General features: G+C 40.8%; 1 protein-coding gene across 4 annotated transcripts in view; it reads right to left on the bottom strand.

The window, feature by feature from the left end:
• Window positions 1-1,964: 1,964 nt before the first annotated feature.
• sox6 (SRY-box transcription factor 6) overlaps window positions 1,965-18,922 on the bottom strand; it is a 136,484-nt gene continuing 119,526 nt past the window's right edge. For all 4 annotated transcript variants that reach the window (XM_069173461.1, XM_069173463.1, XM_069173462.1 and 1 more), the window contains 4 exons: window positions 16,369-16,474; window positions 9,403-9,576; window positions 8,153-8,369; window positions 1,965-7,352 (listed from right to left, as the gene is read on the bottom strand). In XM_069173461.1, coding sequence (XP_069029562.1) covers window positions 7,046-7,352; window positions 8,153-8,369; window positions 9,403-9,576; window positions 16,369-16,474 — 804 coding nt within the window. In that variant the 3' untranslated portion in view covers window positions 1,965-7,045. The remainder of the gene's footprint in view (window positions 7,353-8,152; window positions 8,370-9,402; window positions 9,577-16,368; window positions 16,475-18,922) is intronic.

Genomic DNA, 18,922 nt, shown 5'->3' on the forward strand with positions numbered 1-18,922 from the left:
GTTCGAAGTCAATAAAATTACTCCACGAGTTATTTGGTTTTTTTTCTAGCTAAAGTCGCTCCATTTTATTAGTTTTGTGGCGGTCCATCTGAAAATAATTCCTCATTAATTCGAAAATAAACTTCAAACAGCGATATTTTTGGGGTCTGTTTGATTGACAGGTCTGCGGTGCAGTCAGGTTACGACTATAAGTGGGTGGGACGAAGTATCACCGGGTTTCCATAGAGTCAGATGCTCTGCTCACTCCGGAGAAAAGATTTTTTGTGAAAACAGTGTGTTCCAGCATTGGCAACAACCAAGAGACATTGAACCCCCTCAGTTTGACTCTCCTCCCCCTGATGCACACGGAAGGCGACCAGGGCAAAGCCACCAAACCCCGCTGGGCTTCCGAGTGCTGGGCTAGGACCGGGTGTACCAGCCTCCGCCCGCACCCTGACATCAAGTCAGTCAGCCCTTGGAGCAGGCGCGTGTTTTGGACTGTGATGCCCATCTTGGTAGAGCAACCACGCAAGAGACCCAACAGGCCCAGGCAGCGGATGTCATTGGCTTTGGGAGACCCGCATGGAGTCATCAACATCTATGTGGTGTTTTGGTTTCTGTTAAGCCCTCAAAATCACAGACCAGTTACTGAACCTGGCCTTCCAGGATCATAGTTCCAACTTTTACTAGTACCTAAAGCAGCATGCCACTTGATTTTATTGGAGGATGAAATAGTGAGTAAAATCTATTGTCAGTCAAAATGCACCCCTTGTTCTGTTGACATTCATTGACATCAGAAAAGGCGAGTAAACAAGGTTGATAAGACTGGCCACAGTGATACGGAGAACAATGGTAAAGGGAGGGATATAGTCCAACATGCATTGACTGCACAAGTGCACTTGGTTCAGTTTATATTGCCGAAGATGGCAGCGTTGTGTTGATATGTTTGTGTTCATATACAATCTTAATAATCATAGATTTTAGTCTACATGGGTGTTTATGTGAGAAAACTAAAGTCATGCTGACCCTTGCAGATCCTCAGTCATGCACACGAGGACAGTATAAATGGGCTTTGAGTTGCTGATATTCCAGCACTTAGACAAAGAGATGGACATTATAGTAAATCAGTATTGTCATGCGTTACCAGAACACATTTCATTTTGCTGATAATTTCCATTATGTTGCATATTGGGACATGAATAATCAGTGTGTAAAGACACTATCAAAATTTGCACAATAAGATTTGAATTATATTACAATGTAGAAACCACTAAACCTTAAGACAGCTTATCATTATCATATCACAGTAGATTTTTCCTTTGCAATTTAGCGCAGTTGCTTATAGACAATTACAGTATAGATATTTTTAATTTGGTAATTTATGAGCAATCTACTAAAATAAGTTTTAATTCATCAAAAGCTTGTACTACTGTCACAGTAATGTTCATCTATTTAGACTGAGTTTACAGAGGAAGGAAACAGCATAAAAGCACAACATTGAGAAATAAACTACTTGGTTCCTTTTTGAGCAAAGTCTGATAGTTTTTGCCTCCATAACTTTTTTTATATATATATATAAATTAATAAATTATGTAATTCAAAAAAACATTAAGCTATTTTTATGTTATGGTAATAACATGTTGAGCTGAGTTTATGTCCTTGCTATGAGGTGAGTGGCAGTATTTAGGATTGACCACGAACAACAGTACATTATTAGTTGTTAAAATTAGTTTAGTTGAGAAAGTATGAGGGATTCTGTCTCTAGAGAAAATCTTAAGGTATTGAACATATGTGGCACGTAATATCCTCATGAGAGCTTTACAATTGTAACGCTGTTTTAATTATGCAGTATGATGTATGCTGGGGACCAGAAACAAACTAACACCAATTGATTTTATAGTTTTCCCACCCCTCTGTTTTCTTACACTGCAGACAGTCAAGAATATGATGAAAGCCTCCACAATAAACAGTAATTACTCAAATCGTAAAACAAAATGTCTCTTTAATTTGTAAGTGTCAACAGCAGTACAAAAGATGGAGTGATGTGAGAAGCTTTCTGTAACACAATTTCTGTCTGTTTTACAGAAAAGGAGGAAATTCTTGAGGTAAATGAGCTAAAACAGGCAGTTATTCAGCCCACTGCTGCATCGTTACAACGGACTGAGACATACAGGAAATGGTGTTATTATATGTCTGAATTGATCCTGTGGGGATAATTTAATCATATACAGTATACACATTCCTATGGTGCCTATAGATGCACCTAAATGTGTCAATCATTGGTTTGTTTTTACTTGATATAGTGTATTAATACTACCAAAGCCAAGGAGACTGCTCTCCACACACACCAATGTAAAATTATTCACCTTAAGTTTACCTCACGTCAATACTGCACATGGAAACCAAAGACTTGCTGGTGTACACTTTGAAGCCAAGCAAAACAAACATAAAAAGAATTAAGTAACATTTTCATTTTTTTTCTTTTTAGCAATAATACCCCTAGCAAATAATTGACCTTTTGTACTGTATAAAGAAGAATGTGAACACAAACGTGATGGCAACATTTTTTTTTTAAAGTTGAATTAAAAACTTTACATTGGACTGTACAAGATATTATGATAAACTATTTACATATTCAGACATAAACTTTTTTTTAAAGCAGCAACAGACACTATGTATTTCATTTTCTCTAATATCACCCAAACAATACTTGCCATGGGCCTAGGTACCTGCCAGGTAAAAGAAAACAAAAATCTACGTGGAAAATTGTATCAGGCTGCCAGCAATTTCAAAACATCGGCTCCAGTGAAGAAGAGCCCCACAGTGTTGCTTGAGAGACAACTCTAAAAAGCAAAAGTACCAAAGACAACTATAACTGTTGCCCTGAACAACAAATTTTACACTTCTGAACAGCAGCTAGCATGTCAGTCCAGCATGTCAGTGAATTGTGCTGATTAAATTAACAGAGAACATTCCCACCATATACATCACAAAGTTCAGACAGAAAAAAAAAAAAATCAAATTACAGTAAGTAATGTTGAAACAGCACAGAAGCTTTTGTCTTCAGTTGTTCATTTAAACCATTTGCATGTCTGACAAGAGGAATAAGAGAAATTGTGAGGGCTACGTTTGCAGATGGCTGGATAGTCGCGGACATGTTCATTAAAATTTGGCAACATACAAAGAAGATGGCAAAAAGAGAATTAACAAAGAAGAATGCACAATGGATGTACATTTTGCCACATTAAAAGAAATAAATACTTGCACACTCCCACATAAGAAAAATCTAACATCACTTGTGTTTGAAACAGTCATTCATAAAAAAGCACATCTGTTTATTATAATAATGTAAGTGCAAGCCAAATGCATGCAGATTTTTTCAGATGATATCAGCTCCTCCTAAAAAAAAATGCCACATACTATGAGTGCTGTAATAAACACAAAACACAAGTGAGAATATACAGCATACCGCTTCGATTGTATCATGATTGGAGACAAATTATTGAAGAATTCTTTAACATCAAGTGCTTGTTGTTTAAATTAGTACCTTGTTAACAAAGTCTGATGAGTATAGCTTTTGCCGGTTCTTTAGGGAAGATTCTGAAAACATAAGCAAGTGAGGTGCTTCTCTGTGTTGGGACCAATACTGCTCTCTTCTAATAAGCAGAAAAATTCAGCATCTACATGAGGTACAGTGACTTGTCAGGTTTTAAAACATGAAACTACATACAAAAAGAAAAAAAAAGAGAAAAAAAAAATAAAACAGCCAAATACATAACTTATGCTTCACTAATGAACAAAAATATATTTCCTATGTTATATTTACAATAAAATCTAAATGAGATGGTGAATTCGCTGAAAACTTTTTTTTTTTTTTTAGCTCCAATTCATCTTTTTTTTTTTTTTTTTTTCTGATTGTCGGTGTTGTTGTTTTACTGATCATTTTAGAGCCAGCAGTGGCTAATAATAAATACAATATGTTGATACTCTACAGTTTCAAATACAATGTACAATGTACCGAAGTCTGGTGTTTCACGGCTTACCGAGCCTGCTGTTGAATTTTTTTTTTGCTCACTTTCTTGTGCTGAGTCTCTCCCCTAGGCAGCCCTGAAGCTTAAACAAAGTGTTCATTCATCACATGTGTCTTTGCATAAATAAACAAAATAAGTAGACAAAAAAAAAAGAAAAAAAAAAAGACTCAAATCTGGTAACTGTGAGAGCAAACCCACTCGAGTCCAACTGGGGAAGTTTGTTCATTCATGGTGTTTTTTCCTCAAACAGCTTCACATTAATCAGAATTGATAAAAATACAATTTATATCCAGTGCTTATAACACTTATGAAACATGGTCTCTTCGTGAGTTCTTGTTGTCATTTTTTCTTTTTTTTTTTTTTCTTTTTGTCTTTTTTTGCCATATAAGCACAGTCAAGTTTCAGTTCCATGAAGAGTCCTTTTTAACTACCAACCAACTAAAGCAGTGTGGCGTGGTCATGAAAATATTTACAGTCACATACAAATCAATCTAACCACCAGCAAACAGGAGCAAACAGTTTAAAAATACCAAACAGGTCGACTTGGAGGGAAATCCACTTGGGTTTGTTCGTAGGAGAGCATCCTTAAAAGGTTTTGTACCTCAAAATGAGAACAATGTAGAAAAGATACAATGACCAAAAAAAAAAAAAAAAAAAAAAAAAAAGATTTTTAGATGAGGTGATTAAACAACTTACACGACTTAGTATTAATGTTTCTGAAAGTAGAAACAATGCACGTCAGCACTGAATGGGTATTATCAATAAGAGTACAGAAGAGAAGAGTGCTATAAAGAGCCATCTGTACCAATTAGAGCTATAGGAGAAAAATGCAGTGACCAGCAGTGGGGATCTTGACCAGTTAAAGCCAGTGACCAGCCATTCAGATCCTTCAAAAAAGCTCTGCGCTCTCTCTGAAATGGACAGGTTCAAGGGCAAGGGAGGGGAATAGCTGGACTCATGCATTAATAATGCTGTATTTCAGATGATACCCAGTCGTCAGTCATTTTAATAATCCCCCACAGCTTGATGTACTTGTTCCATCTGCTCGCCAGTGCCTGGTGATTGGTCCAGGGTGGGAGCCCCGTTGAGGCCTTACTTCCAGCACTTTGATGGAGAGCACAATGAGGGACACACACCCTGTTTTTATTGTTTCCCATCCTTCCCTGGTGTTTTCTCCTTCTCCGAGCCAGATGGCGCCCCCTGGGTGCAGAGGTTGCCACAGGCTGGGGTCAGAGCAGGGCATGGCAGGGAGGAGAGCCACTTTAGACCCTCTGCCCTGTAAAGCGGATCTGAGTCTCAACATCAAGGCCTTGACCGCTAGAGGAGCTTTGTCTAGCTGCTGTCTCCGGAAGGTCGCCACTTGTCAGGTTTTAAGCTAAAATTAGGATCGAGACTTTTTGTGGCCTGTTTCTCAGTTATTACAATTTGTCTTCTTTTTAAATGCAAGCGATAAGTGCAGTAAAAAAGCTGATCAGAATATTAGAAAAACAAAAACAAAATAAGGCTTTAAGGTGACAGGGAATTTATGTAAGTGCACGAATGCAAAAATCAGTTTCCCATCACCATTGAAAGTTGTATATGATGAGGTAATTCAAGAAATAAACATGACTTTAGCCTCTTCTCTCTGTTAAGAGATGTCTTTGCAAACTGTCACTGCTTTCAAGACTTCCTCAGTAATCAACTCATTGCATCAACCCAATGACCGTGCTCTGCTTTAAGACTTCTTAGTGTCAGTTTAAGATTTACAATGTCTAAAAAGAATTAAGATTGAAAAAAAAAAATTACATTTTAAGACCTAAGACTTTAAACTTGCCGTCCAAATGGGGCTAAAGTGTTTAACAGAACGTACTGTAGCTACACATTGTACAACATCAATTTGAGCTTGTAATGCCACCAAAGCTGCCTTTCGCTGCTCTTCCAATCCCACAGATTGGAGGCCTTTGGCCCTTTAGCATTCTGGCCTGATTACAATCACTCTGATTAAGATCTTGGTGAGTCGGACTGGGCTGCCGGGCTGGAGATGAGTGAAGGACGCCACGGTGCTCTGTGTGGTCGGGCATGAGGAATTGAAGGCCTGGCCGCTTTCATTGATGATCACTGCATTGGCCTCCCTGGAGAGCAGCTCGCGTCACACGCTACCATCCACAGACTGTAACATACTGTAACCTCCTGCAGAGCTCACTGCCTCCAAGTTCCTGAGTTTCAATTGTTTATTCTGTTAGGGTGAATTAAAGAAAGACTGGATAATGAAGCTGCTTTAAGAGATGAAGAGATTGTCTAAGACTCACGAAGCCTCTCACAAAAGACTTTACAGGTTTTAGAAACAACTTGAAATGTTTGGCACATCCGCACTAAACTTTGTGATAACAATCAACAACAAAAACATAATACTACTACTTATAATAATAATAATAATAATAATAATAATAATAATAATAATAATGTGTAATTACCCTCTGTACTAAATTGGAATCACTCCATATTCATTTTGAGATATTTTGTAATGGTAATATTTTACTCTTGATTAAAAACATTCACAAGCTGTTGGCTGGCACACTATACCTGAGTGAGAATATTTTTCCCATCTTGAACAGTTAGGTAATGTAGCAAAATCATCTAATTTAAAGAGGAAAACAAGGTAAATGACTGTAAGAATTCTAGGTTCATATCAAATATTCAATTTCAAGTTCCGTCTTTTGTTTTAGGCAATAACCTAATTGTGTAAATGTCTGTGATCTCAACGAAAAAATAAACAATGAGATAAAAAAAGAAAATATAAATTACCACAACCAAACTGCTTCACACACTTGAAGAAACACTTAAGACCAAATAGCTTTTGATTCTGATGAAGCCACAGCTGCATGCTGGCTTCGTCATGATACATCAGTATTTTTTTTTTTTTTTTTTTTTTTTTTAAACCTTTGTGGTAGTTTTTGTTTTCTTTTGCTCTTTCCCTCCCTCAGGTCAGACCAGCCCTCTGGGCGTCCTCCTGTATGAGTGTCGTGTCTGCACTGGCCTCTTCAGTTAAAGACATCTCAGTTGGCGCTGACTGGCTCTTGTGTGTCATTTTCACTGCTATAGTCTGATTTGGGCTCATCCTCAAAATCTTCGTACATGTCCATCTCGTCCACGCCATTGACCGGCTCGCTGTTGTTCGCCCTTGTGTTGGGCTCTAGCTTCATGTTGAAGGTGCTCTGAATGACAGGAATGGACGGCTCAGGACTCGCTGAGGCACTTGAGCACTCTGATGTCATCTGAGGTGAGGGTGTGGTGGTCGCCATGGTGATGGCCCCAGGATAGACCATACTGGCGCTGGTGGTGATGGGGATCTGTGGCGGCTGCCTGGACATGAGAAACAGATATATTAAGATTAGTCACTGTCACTTTCTCATGGTTTACTTTTGATAGAAATTTGACTTAAAAAGGGAACAGATGGAAAGAATGCGGAAAGCTGCTGAAAGACTGAGTGCTGCTTCGGGTAGTCTCTGCACATCTCTAAACTACATGTATTTTATTTTTTTTGCAGCACTTAAACTGAGATGGTTGGATTAGGGGTTTCCCACAGCAGTCTGCTTTAAGCCAGCAGCTCTGTGAAAATGATTTGGGAAAAGAGAGGTTCTCCTGACAGCTCCCGATTTGAGCTGTTCAGAAACACTACCCAGTTTATTGGTGACATAAAACCAATGCGTGGTTACTGCTGCCCTTGTCTGCTGTTGTGCCGGATGATTGATACTCCAGCCACTGAAACTTATGACTGACATGGGAACACCTGGAGAAGGGTTCTGCTGCTAACCACACAGTAAATTAAAGTGTTAAGCTTCAGACTGCTGCCCTCCAGCCTTCTGTAAGTATATACTTACAGCTTATATCCTGTAATAATGTCTGCACTTCATGCTCCATTTGAAGACTGCTATTGTCTGAAATTATTAAATCACAGCTATTGAAAAACACTCGATTTTAATGTCAATGCCAGGCCCTTGTCTTTAAACCACTACAGTGGAGGTTAACTCAACAGTCACTTTTGGAAATGGTGCTTACACTGACATGCTGTAAGGAGGCAGGAAGCTGCAGTGCAGTTGTTCTGTCTTGAGATTGGCTGTGTTAGTGTGATTAGGTTGTGGCATTTGTGACTGTGCACTTACCCCACAGTGAAGAACTGCCTCATCTCTTGTCTCCGTGAGCGCATCATCTGCTTGTACTCTCCAATGCGGAGTTTTTTTCCGTCGATAATGCAGGTCCTCTTAGGCCGCGGCTTGTACTTGTAGTTTGGATACTTCTCTAGATGGAGCTTACTGAGACGAGCCTGCTCTTCGTAGTAGGGCTGCTTGTCCTGGTTAGTCATGGACTTCCACCGGGAACCTACACAACAGGGTAGATTCAGATTTCAGTTTTTGGAAATGCAGTGTAGCAAAGTAAATGAGGAGGAATCCAATCTAGAAGAGTCAGTGACCTTTATTCTGAAAAGTTTCAGAATAAAAAGCATGCAATTTTTCTTGCAAAACCATATGCTAAGATGTATCATCCATTCCACAACTGCCTCTTGATAGCTCTGCCTCTGCACATTATCTGAGACGCAAGACATGCTTTTTCCTTTGTGTCACACAGTAAGGAACAACAAGCTTGTGCAGTATATCCTCCAACTCTGTGTCGTGCCCCTACACTGGCATGGATGACAGCACTTTTAACAGCTCTGATGTATGGACTCCAGCGCTGAGGGGACAAGACCCATTTAGTCTCTGTCATTTTTCATGACAAACACTTATGGTAGTGATGGGCGATAAATCCATCTGTATGCTGAGGTGAACTGATGCACAGCGGCCGACAGGATAACACACACACACACACACACACACACACACACACACGCACACTCCTTTAGATGCCACCTACTTGATCAGATATTTACATATCAGAGAGCAATTAGCCCCTCTGAATGTAAAAAATGAAAACACTTGTGAGGTTTGTGGTTTAAAAACCATTCGGCTGAATTAAAGGAAACACAGAATGTGGATCTTTCAGTCCTGTTGTACACATAAAATGAGTTCTCCAGCTCTTCATTTTGCCATGAAAGAAGCTGTAAGCACTCCATGTTTACTACTTTTGCCAACAGCCAAACAGTTAGGCGCATGAGTCCAGCACACAAACACTGAGGATGATAAATCTAGCTCAGAATCAGAATCAGAATCATGATCTAGCTGAGAGTATTTCTATAAATTTAGTTTACAGCGATGTAAGTGGACGTTGCATGAATGTATTTAACAGCTATCCTAGACATTGGGACAGATTCCTGCAGCAGTGAAAAGGTATCTCTGTCCTGCAACAGTTCTGCTTTCTTTGGTGAACAGTACCTTTTAATGGTTGCTGTGGTTATATTTGATGTCGAAGGACTTACCCAAAATCTTGCTTATGTTGGAATTGTGCATGTCGGGGAAGGCCTGGAGGATCTTGCGGCGCTCATCTTTGGCCCACACCATGAATGCATTCATTGGTCTTTTAATGTGGGGCTCGTTGTTGTTCCTTCCTCGGGACTCCCTGAAGACCCGAGCCTCAGTAGATCCAGCGCCTCCTGTTGGCCGACAATAATAAGGTTGGGGTTTATCTGCAGAGCCATTGACTTCCTTGAACCGTGGAAGAGCGAGGCAAGACATTGATTAAATGACGAGTCATGTTTAAACTCTCCTTCATCTACTGCCATTGCTGCTGTCACCGTCATGATTGTTTCAGATGAGTGCAGGGATACAAACCCTCCTGGAGGGTTAAGATTATCTCCTGAGTGGAAAACCTGACTTGACTGGATTGTGTGCTACAAAAGTGATCGAAGGTGTTTAAGAGAGAACTGTGCTCTTTCACTTTATCTCAGGTCTATCCAAAACCAGACGAAGAAGACATTTGACTTCTGTTTTGTCTATGAGTGTTCACACTTCTCTACTCAAGCACATGTACATTTCAATCTGACACTCAATGTGTCCATAAAAAGAGTGCCAACATGAATAATAAATTTGAGACTTGAGGCTCAAACTCTGCAAATCTTAGGGACACATTCTTCCAAAGTACATTTTAACATGTATATGCACAAATATATTCTCTTCTCTCATTTCTTACTCTTTTTCTCTCTCCTTCAAACACACACACACACACACACACACACACACACACACACACACACACACACACACACACATTAGCGAGGAGAGAGTGTGCCTATTCTGCAAAGTGCTGTTTCTCAATCAGGGCATTCACAATCAGCATAAGAGAGTTTCTCTCGGTATTAAACTGTACATCAGACTGATAATGATTTCTGTTTGCATGCGCATTTGCTTCCTTTTATATGTAAGATGTGAAAGAATTAAATAAAAGCAGTATGAATATTTAAACAAACAAAAACATGTTGATAAACAAGGCTTGAAAAATAAGACAAAAAAAAGCCTTCCATATGCTGCGATACATCTTTAATGATCTCAAATCTGGAAAAGAAAGCTTGGGATGACTCATGCATATTTCATCATCCACATGTGAAGCCTTCTCATTAGACCATTCCACTAGCAGCCTTGGCACACGTTACCTGGGGTTTGATTTCTATTATTATTTCAGTTGATAAACAAAATCAGACTCTTAATGAGTAATGGAGGGCTGTGCAGAGACATTAATTCCAAATCCACAAAAAGCTCACTCTCCTCTAATCACTGAAGATATTGCTGCACCATTTTCAGCCTCCAGAGTTTGAGTGTCTTTGCTTCAAGAAAGCAGGTCTTGTTTTCAAAACTATTATAGGAGATAAGTAGTAAAAAAGGGAACTACACCTGGAGCATAATGGAGATGGAGATGAGCAGGAAGTTGGTTTATGACCATAGAGATTGCTTGAGGTCCAGCAGCCTGCTAGAAAACCTGCTTCTGAATGCAACCCCTATATTTTTTACCAGCTTATGTTTAACAGTCAAACAGCCATGTTTATGGTCTCCTCCTTCATCTGGGTGATCAATGTAAAAATATTTGTACATTGTGACATTGCACTGAGGTACCCGGAGAACTTAGCGCTTATTGTCACCGAGTTCTGGCCAGTCAAAATCCTGTATCTGTCCTCAGAAAATAAACATTACATACACAGAGCAAGAAAGTGTGAATAAAATAAATATATTCATACTTTGGGTGAGAAAATAACTTTTTTTATTCTTCTCTTAAAATCAATACATATCTTTTTATTTAATACTATTTATAACAATTACCTTAAAAAAAAAACTTAACTGTAATAATGTTGTGTAATTCATTTTGATACTTTTTTACTTTTTTTTTTCAAATTGTTTATTTTGTATTTTCTATGATCATTCATTAAGATGTCTATCGAGAGCCCACTCATCCAGACCTCTGCATCAGCTTAGTCGCTCACTTTAAGAATGATGCTAATGAAGGACGTGCTCCCAAACTGAAACATGCCTATAAATAAATGTACTTGCAAACATACAACATGCTCTGAATCAGACTATTTAGGAGGTTTTGGCGCTTTGATAAACACGTTCTCAAACTCCATGTCTTACTCTGTTTGCTTTTGCCTCCGAGAACGCTACAGGCCCTGAAGCCATCACGAATTCAGAAATAATACACTACCTTTGCTGCCACCAAACCCCACAGTACGTTAATTTCATTTAGCATGCACTCACTGTACAGGATGAATTGATTTCACTTTGTTTGGTTTTGACAACCATGTTTATTGTGCAATGAAATGTGGTGTGGCAGAGGGCTGACAGTATCCATCAACGCGGGGCAATCTGCTGACTGCCGGGGCCAGATGAAGGTATTCATTAGCTCAGGAGCGCAGCGTTCACTCAGACACGACAGCCAGTGTCTGCGCCCCGGGATCGCTTGCTGTAATTTACGATGCCTCCCGTGCCATTACTCTATCACTGACACTGATTCAGCAATTTATATACTGGTGTGCATGCATACGGGCAGAGGTGATCTTCTTATGGGGAGGGGGACAAAACAACCGCCTGCCATCACCTAGTGCCACATCCATAGTTAGCCAGGAAACCAGCCACATGACTTGGTTCATTGGAGGGAATCCAGATGAGGCATGGTTTTTTTGCTTCACACGATCGCACACAGAAAAGCGCCTGTCTACTCCGTCAGATGTTACAGAGAGCTGCAGACTCGAACAACAAGAGTGTTACATCATCTTGGGTTGTAGTGAAGCACGTGCTGGGCTCTTAGATTTATAAAGCGATGAAGGTATGAAGCTGACTCAGACCTCCGGCTGCCCCTGGTAAACCAGTAGCCCAACTGAGAGATAAACCTTTGAGCTGAAATAATAGTTAGGAATCTTTCTGTTCCCTGTACATGTAAATTACAGCGTTTCTATAACATACAACCATGCAAGGCTTCATGGGTGGAGAAATTGGCTCCTTTCTTCTGCTCCAGTAAATATATATCATTTAATCAGAGGCATCCTGTGCATTAGCACCGCAAATTGCTAGAAACTGCAACATGCAATTTTCTGCAACATTGTCTCTGTATTTTCATTGAAAATAATGACACTGCTCTGACATTTTGCAAATGAGCATTAACAATTTTTTTCCAGCAGGGGCAGGACATTTAGGAATCAGTTAGTTAGGTGTGTGATTGTGTAAATAAACACAGATGTTTAGCGGTGACAGGGCCAGGCCCCCTGGGTGGTAGCTGGGGAGGGAGCGAAACAGAGGGAGTGCTGCTTAATAGAATTTATTGTGATTCATGAGGCCCGCTGCTCAAGTGTGACAGAGCGATATGAGAATCCCCTTTTAATTTGTCTCTCCTGGAAACACTGCAGATGAGCAGCATGAATTACAGTGTGAAAGAATGATTGTGCGTGTGTGTGTGTGTGTGTGTGTGTGTGTGTACGGGGGAATAAAGAACGAAAAGGGAAAGCAAATAACAAGGAAGCAGAAAAAAAAGGGAGAGAAATAGAGAAAAGAGAAATAGAGAGCATGTATCGAGGCCCCAAAGCCGATCACACCTGTGAGCTGCAGGCTCAGACTGGAGCGTACAGCGAGCCAGAGGGTAGCACTGCCCCAGCTGCCCCCTCTCCTCCTCATTTTCTCCTCCTTACTCATCTTTGTTCTGTGGGCAGACACATAATGTCACCCAGGAATCCGCTCAAGAGGATGAGCCTCGGTGAGCAGGCAACAATCACGCAAACCTGCCAAGCCCTCCCTGCTGGGATCAAATCTAACACCTTTGACTGAAGGCATTTACTGCTGACAATAGAGCCTCTCCCTGAGAGCAGGATCAGGCCAGATTTATGTGTATGAACGGACAGGACCCAGAGCTCAGTGGCCCTGCTGTAGCCTCAGCTCATGGCGTGCTAATTAAACCATTACAAATTACAAGTGACACAAAACCTATTATAACGTGTCAATCATGTTTTCTTTTTCCATCATGGATGATTTGAGTTTTCTTAGACCCTGCGAGTGTGTCAGCGTGTGAGTGTGTTCACGTGGGAACTTGGGAACAAACAGCAAGCTTGTTTCAACATGCAGGCTGTTTCTTTGACTTTTGCCTTCTCCACCAACTCTCATATGCATTTAGCATAAAAGTGGAGCCTAGTCTTCACTCACAGAAAAGGACATGCATGCACAGACCAAGAAATGCACAGACATTTCTTCTGTTGTGGATAACTTTAAATTCACCAACTTCAAAACACAAGTTCTTTATTGATCGTTTCGACCTATTCTGCTATCGCTGTTGTGACTTGATAAATCTTTATGTCTGAGCGTCCTCATCAAAGCTTTCTTCCTGACAAACTCCTCAGCAACAGAAGCAGCAGCTTGATTCCCACGGCCTCCCATTGAAAGAAAAACAACAACAGAAACCTCTTCAAACAATCAGCCCCTTACAAAGCTTCATAACAGCTCTGAGCTACCGATGTAAAGAATCTCGTCGTCTGTAACAACAATGCAACACTACTGTTCTTCTCATCCTATTCCACTAGGACTTTGTTAAAGACTTCTTGGCTGAAGCCCCATTTTTTCCCCCTCCCTCTCTGCTTGATATTATCTCATCGGGCATTCAGATTAATTCTGTTTCCTGCCTCCTTGTATCTCTCAACAACCTCTTTGTTCTCTGTAGACCCTCAGTGATGGGGGCGGTTTAGACAAACACACAACCTCAGCGATACGGCAGCTCCATACTGCCGTATGTGAATGAACAAAGAGGCCTGGTTGGCTGAGGCTTTTGTGGTATTTGGTCATGTTTTCATCAGAGCTTAAAAAGACCTAATGAATTTGCTGTGGGATCATGCATGTGGCTCGTGACTTTGTTAAATGATGGAAATCCTATCTATTCCTCCTCCTTTTCCACTTCCCCCCCCCCCCCCCCCACCCCCAAACCCAGTCGTTTGGACTTTGGTTGCTGCATGCTTTCCAAATATTAGCTCAAGCAACCTAAAGCTTTCTGTGACTTGCAGTGATTACAGACGTTGGCTGTGCACTGTGCCTGCTCAATGTGGCTGCTCTGTTCTGGTGGGAAAGCTGCTACACACCAAGGGACTTTCACACTCTATGTACGGGTCGGGAGGTATACCCAGTAATTTTCCTTTTCAGAAGAACACCAAAGTGCAGTGTGTTCTGATCTACTGGGGTTTCCATAATAATTTCTCTCCCATAAATGCTCCCAAAAACTAAGTTATATATTCTCGATTCCTGCAATAAAACTGGCCGAAATTTGGATGAAAATTAAATTAAATACTTTTTTAACACAAAATATATATTTCTTAAATACTTCCTAACTATGCTGAAATATTGCTTTTTAAATGCCATAAAAAAGGAGAATTTGAAACAAAACAAACAAAACCAAATTTAGCCCTGTTTTAATCCTGATATCTGCATGACCTTTGACCTTCTACTAAAGACAACACAAATAAGCTGCAAGTAAATATGCAGCGTGTTTCTATATATTAAGGTGTCATGGAGACGAGCCTTCATTGGTTCGCTGAGGAGAAAATCCTCAGAAGGATTTCAAAAGTAAACATGTTCTCCGAAGAGTAAACAGTCTGTGGTTCACATCTTAAAATCCAAATCCACATCATTCAACTGGATGTGTCTTCCTGTTGGTGAAGCTTTCAGAGACAGACAGATATATTTGTGGGGTAAGAAAAGTAATAGTAACTGTGTGTGTGTGTTTGAGTTATGTGCACTGCCCCGTCTCCCAGCCATTTCCCCCTGGGAAGAGGACCTCTCCTCTCCTCTAACCTCTGCCTGCTCCTAATCCATAGCCCACTGGGAACACTGATGTGAGGCGTCTGGCGCTAGCCTTTCCCTCGGCCCTGAACAGGACTTAAAAGGACACAACTGCCCGGGTGTGCGCTCGCTTTCGGTCCTGACTCCACAGTAGCCACAGAGGGAGGGTTCCCACTGGGAGAATGAGCACTGAAAACACATCTGTCCGAGGAGTCAGACGGGTGGGATGGGATCTTCTGCGGTGGCTCACATGGGAAACATGTCAATGAATCCTCTAAATGCACCTCTAACTCTCATCTCCAGGATTGGGTGTGATGTGAAACTCGACATGCTTTAAAAAAAAGGAATTTGCTTTGGAGTTGGTAAACAAACATTTTTCCGGGAAGTCTTTCTTATTTTCGTCTTTAAACTCAATGTGAACCAATTATGCAGGAGCATTTCTTTCTTTCACTGAAGGAAAATGTGTGTAAAATGCTATTTAAAAATGTTGATGGATTACATTGTCCTGAGAAATATCTATCCCTCTGCCTTGAGACTCTTTGAGGCATCAAAGATGAGTCAGAACCATTTTCCTCTTTGCTCTCGCTCTGAAGTGCCATGGAAACTACCACAAATATTTATGTCGGACAAACACTGGGGCACTGAGGTAGTCCTTGCTCCTGTGTAGGAGCCAGCACCACAAAAGCAGATGACGCCTTGTCACATTGGTGTAATCAGAATTTGCACCCCTGTGTCCGGGACCTCAAACAAGCACAACAGCAACAGGAGTCGAGCTTGGAAAAAAGCCAGCTTTGTCCTCAGGCGCCCTTGTCCTCCGCTCACCTACCTGTGAAAACCTCGGAGCCACGGCTCATTTCAAACGGCATTCACCCCAACCCCCACATCTCTCTTACACACACCTACATGTTTCTAAACACACTCATACCAACAACTCCACGCCTAATACTGAATCACAGTCGTCTGTCGTCGGCTTTATCAGCCTGCAAAACTCCTTTTGCTCTCAAAGTATAGAATTAGTTTTGAGCGTGTAGAGAATCAACTACACATCGGTAACGCGTTGGCACACAATTTACCCAAAGCTTTAGTAACATTTCATGAAAAAGTATTACAAGTATGTGCCAGGAAGCAAAACAAAATGAGAGAGATCTTACCATCTAGATCTTCTGGCCTGGTGAGGTCGATAACTCTGTGGCCGATCTTTCCTTCTTCACCCAGTTTGCCAAGATGGTGTCCGATGCTGTCAAAGTGTGCTCTCTCCTACAGGGAAATACAAAGCGTCAGGTAAACAAACATAGACACATTTTTACAGTGGGGAAAAAAAGACAAAAATAACCCCATCAGGAATCTGAAAATTTGAAACGAAGGGGGGGAAGAAAAAAAAGTGTCTTTGATAAATGCAGGTTGTTTTGAAGAGCTGCTCTTTTGACATGAGCTTAGATGTTGCTTTTTCCTCATCTCTCTATTCAGCAACGGCTATAATGGATGACAGGAGGCAGAAAGACAGTGAGGGCCAGGGGTGCTCTAAATAGATTTACAGAAAGATACTTTGTGATCCCAAGCACACAATGGGGCCGTGGCCCTCTTTGCGGTGCTCAGATTTTCCTCTGTAATCTTCTCCTTACATCCTCCCTTCTAGTCTACAGCGCCCAGAGCTCAGCGCCCATCATTTATTCAGAGTTCATGCTTTGGAGAACACACCGTGTTTTCCCGTTTGTCATGTAGCTGTGCGCTCAGATTAAACTTGGCATCATGTTGTACTTGACGCACAATGAAACCCTGTCATTCAGCGCTCCGTGACAATATTAAATGTCATGTCCATGTGCATTTACAGAATAAAATAACAGCTTTCGGGCGGCCTCTGAATAGTTGCTGCACATTACACTTAATGTATTATGCAAGGGGAGAGTGCCGACTGCTGCTGCCTCCATTGTTGAATGACCTACTTCCTCAGTGAATACACAGGGCATTAGCAAAGGGCTGTCTTCCTCTCTAAAGACTCAACTAGGAGATGGACACTTTGACTCTGCATGATACAAATAATCTCTCCCCCCCTTAGGTTTTGCCTGGATGACACTAAAAGCAGGCATGTTGCCACCATTCAGAAAAAAAGCATTTGTTTTACTCCCAGGGTGCACGTTCAATCTGCCAAAGATGTACTGTCTGCGCTGACCTGCGTCTCTTTTCTTTCTGAACAAGCCTATCACACGCAGCCTGCACAGATACTCAGGTAGGGTCCGCACACAATACTGACAGCTCCCCAGCCACACACAACAACATCAACACACACATCAATCTCCCAGCCCCTCCTCTGTAGAGAACTGTTTTCACAGTTTTTCTACAAATAAGATAAGATGATAAAAAAATTTAGCACACCTAACTATTGTAACTGAAAACCTTTAATTCATGGCTAAATTAGATTTATTTTATCGTATTTTCTGTATAAATAAAATCATTGTGACAACAATGGACAACAGAAATTACAGTGCACTTTGGAAAAACAAATCTCCCTCAAGTGATTTTTTTTTTTCTTTTGTCTAACCTTTTTTTTCTTTAGGCTTAAAAAAATGATGACAAGATGAAGGATGAAGATAGTTTGAGTCCATTTGAGGCCTTTCACAGTATTTTGATTTTCCGCAAGCTTTTATTTATTCAAGAACTATTCCTCAAAAGAAAGGACCGTTAGAGCGACAGAAAGAGCACTGCAATTTACCATCATACTTGAAGGAGCAGTCATTATTTATGGCCAGCTGAGTGATTCTGATATACAATTAACCACTACCTGCTTATGGCCCGTGATTAGAGGCTGTCGGTCTGACGGCCCTTTGCTTACTTAAGTGTTTTCTAATTATGACATATGCGGTGGTCCCTGCTGGGCAAGAGGACACTTTGTAAAGAGAAGATGGAGTGCGGCGCCTTTCTCTCTGTCACATTCTGTGTAAAGCAGCATATTCGCGAACGTGCATGCGTCGCGCACACAGAGCCGTATTTATCACCCGGCCACATTATTGCTCTTAATGAAAGAAGCCAGCAGCCCGATGACAAAGTGACTGAAGCGCGACTAGCTGGATGGGCAGTGGTGCTGCTTCAGATGCTACTTGGACAGTCCACTAGGAAGACACAGCATTCACGGGAGCTGTATGTCTGTAATAAAGCAGTCGTCTCGTCCCTCTTCTGTGCTTCGGTGGGCCCTCTTGATCAATCAAGTCCTTTTATAAACTCATGATCATTAAGCATCATGTTGGGCTGAGAGGAAGAGAGAACACGGGCCATCCATCAGTGACTTTCATTAATAACTAAGCTCAGCGTTGAACTTCTTTCTCCACCTCACAGAGTCATATGATTAGTGAACATCAGCAAATTAGACAGCTTGGAACAAACCTGAATGAAGCTCTTGTTTGAGGATTCTTTGAGGCAGCTTCACTTCATCTGACAGGAATCTGATCATTTTACAGACGATGATATACCCGTCTCATTACAGTAAGTATTCCACTCTTTCTTGTGTTAACTATGCTAATTAATATCAGACTATCCTGCGCAATATGGTCCCACACATTTTCATAAAATTTTATATACTGAGCTTAATATACTTATTGGTTATAAGTTTGGTAATTTATATCTGAGAGTTAGAAATATAGTTTAAATTAGGGCCATCAATTATCTGCACAGCATCAGGGTTTGTTTTAAGGTTGGAAGATATTCAGTGAA

This window comes from Embiotoca jacksoni, unplaced genomic scaffold (genome assembly GCF_022577435.1).
Source record: "Embiotoca jacksoni isolate LCO1_2020_lvr unplaced genomic scaffold, fEmbJac1.0.p SCAF_6, whole genome shotgun sequence".
NCBI lineage: Eukaryota > Metazoa > Chordata > Actinopteri > Embiotocidae > Embiotoca > Embiotoca jacksoni.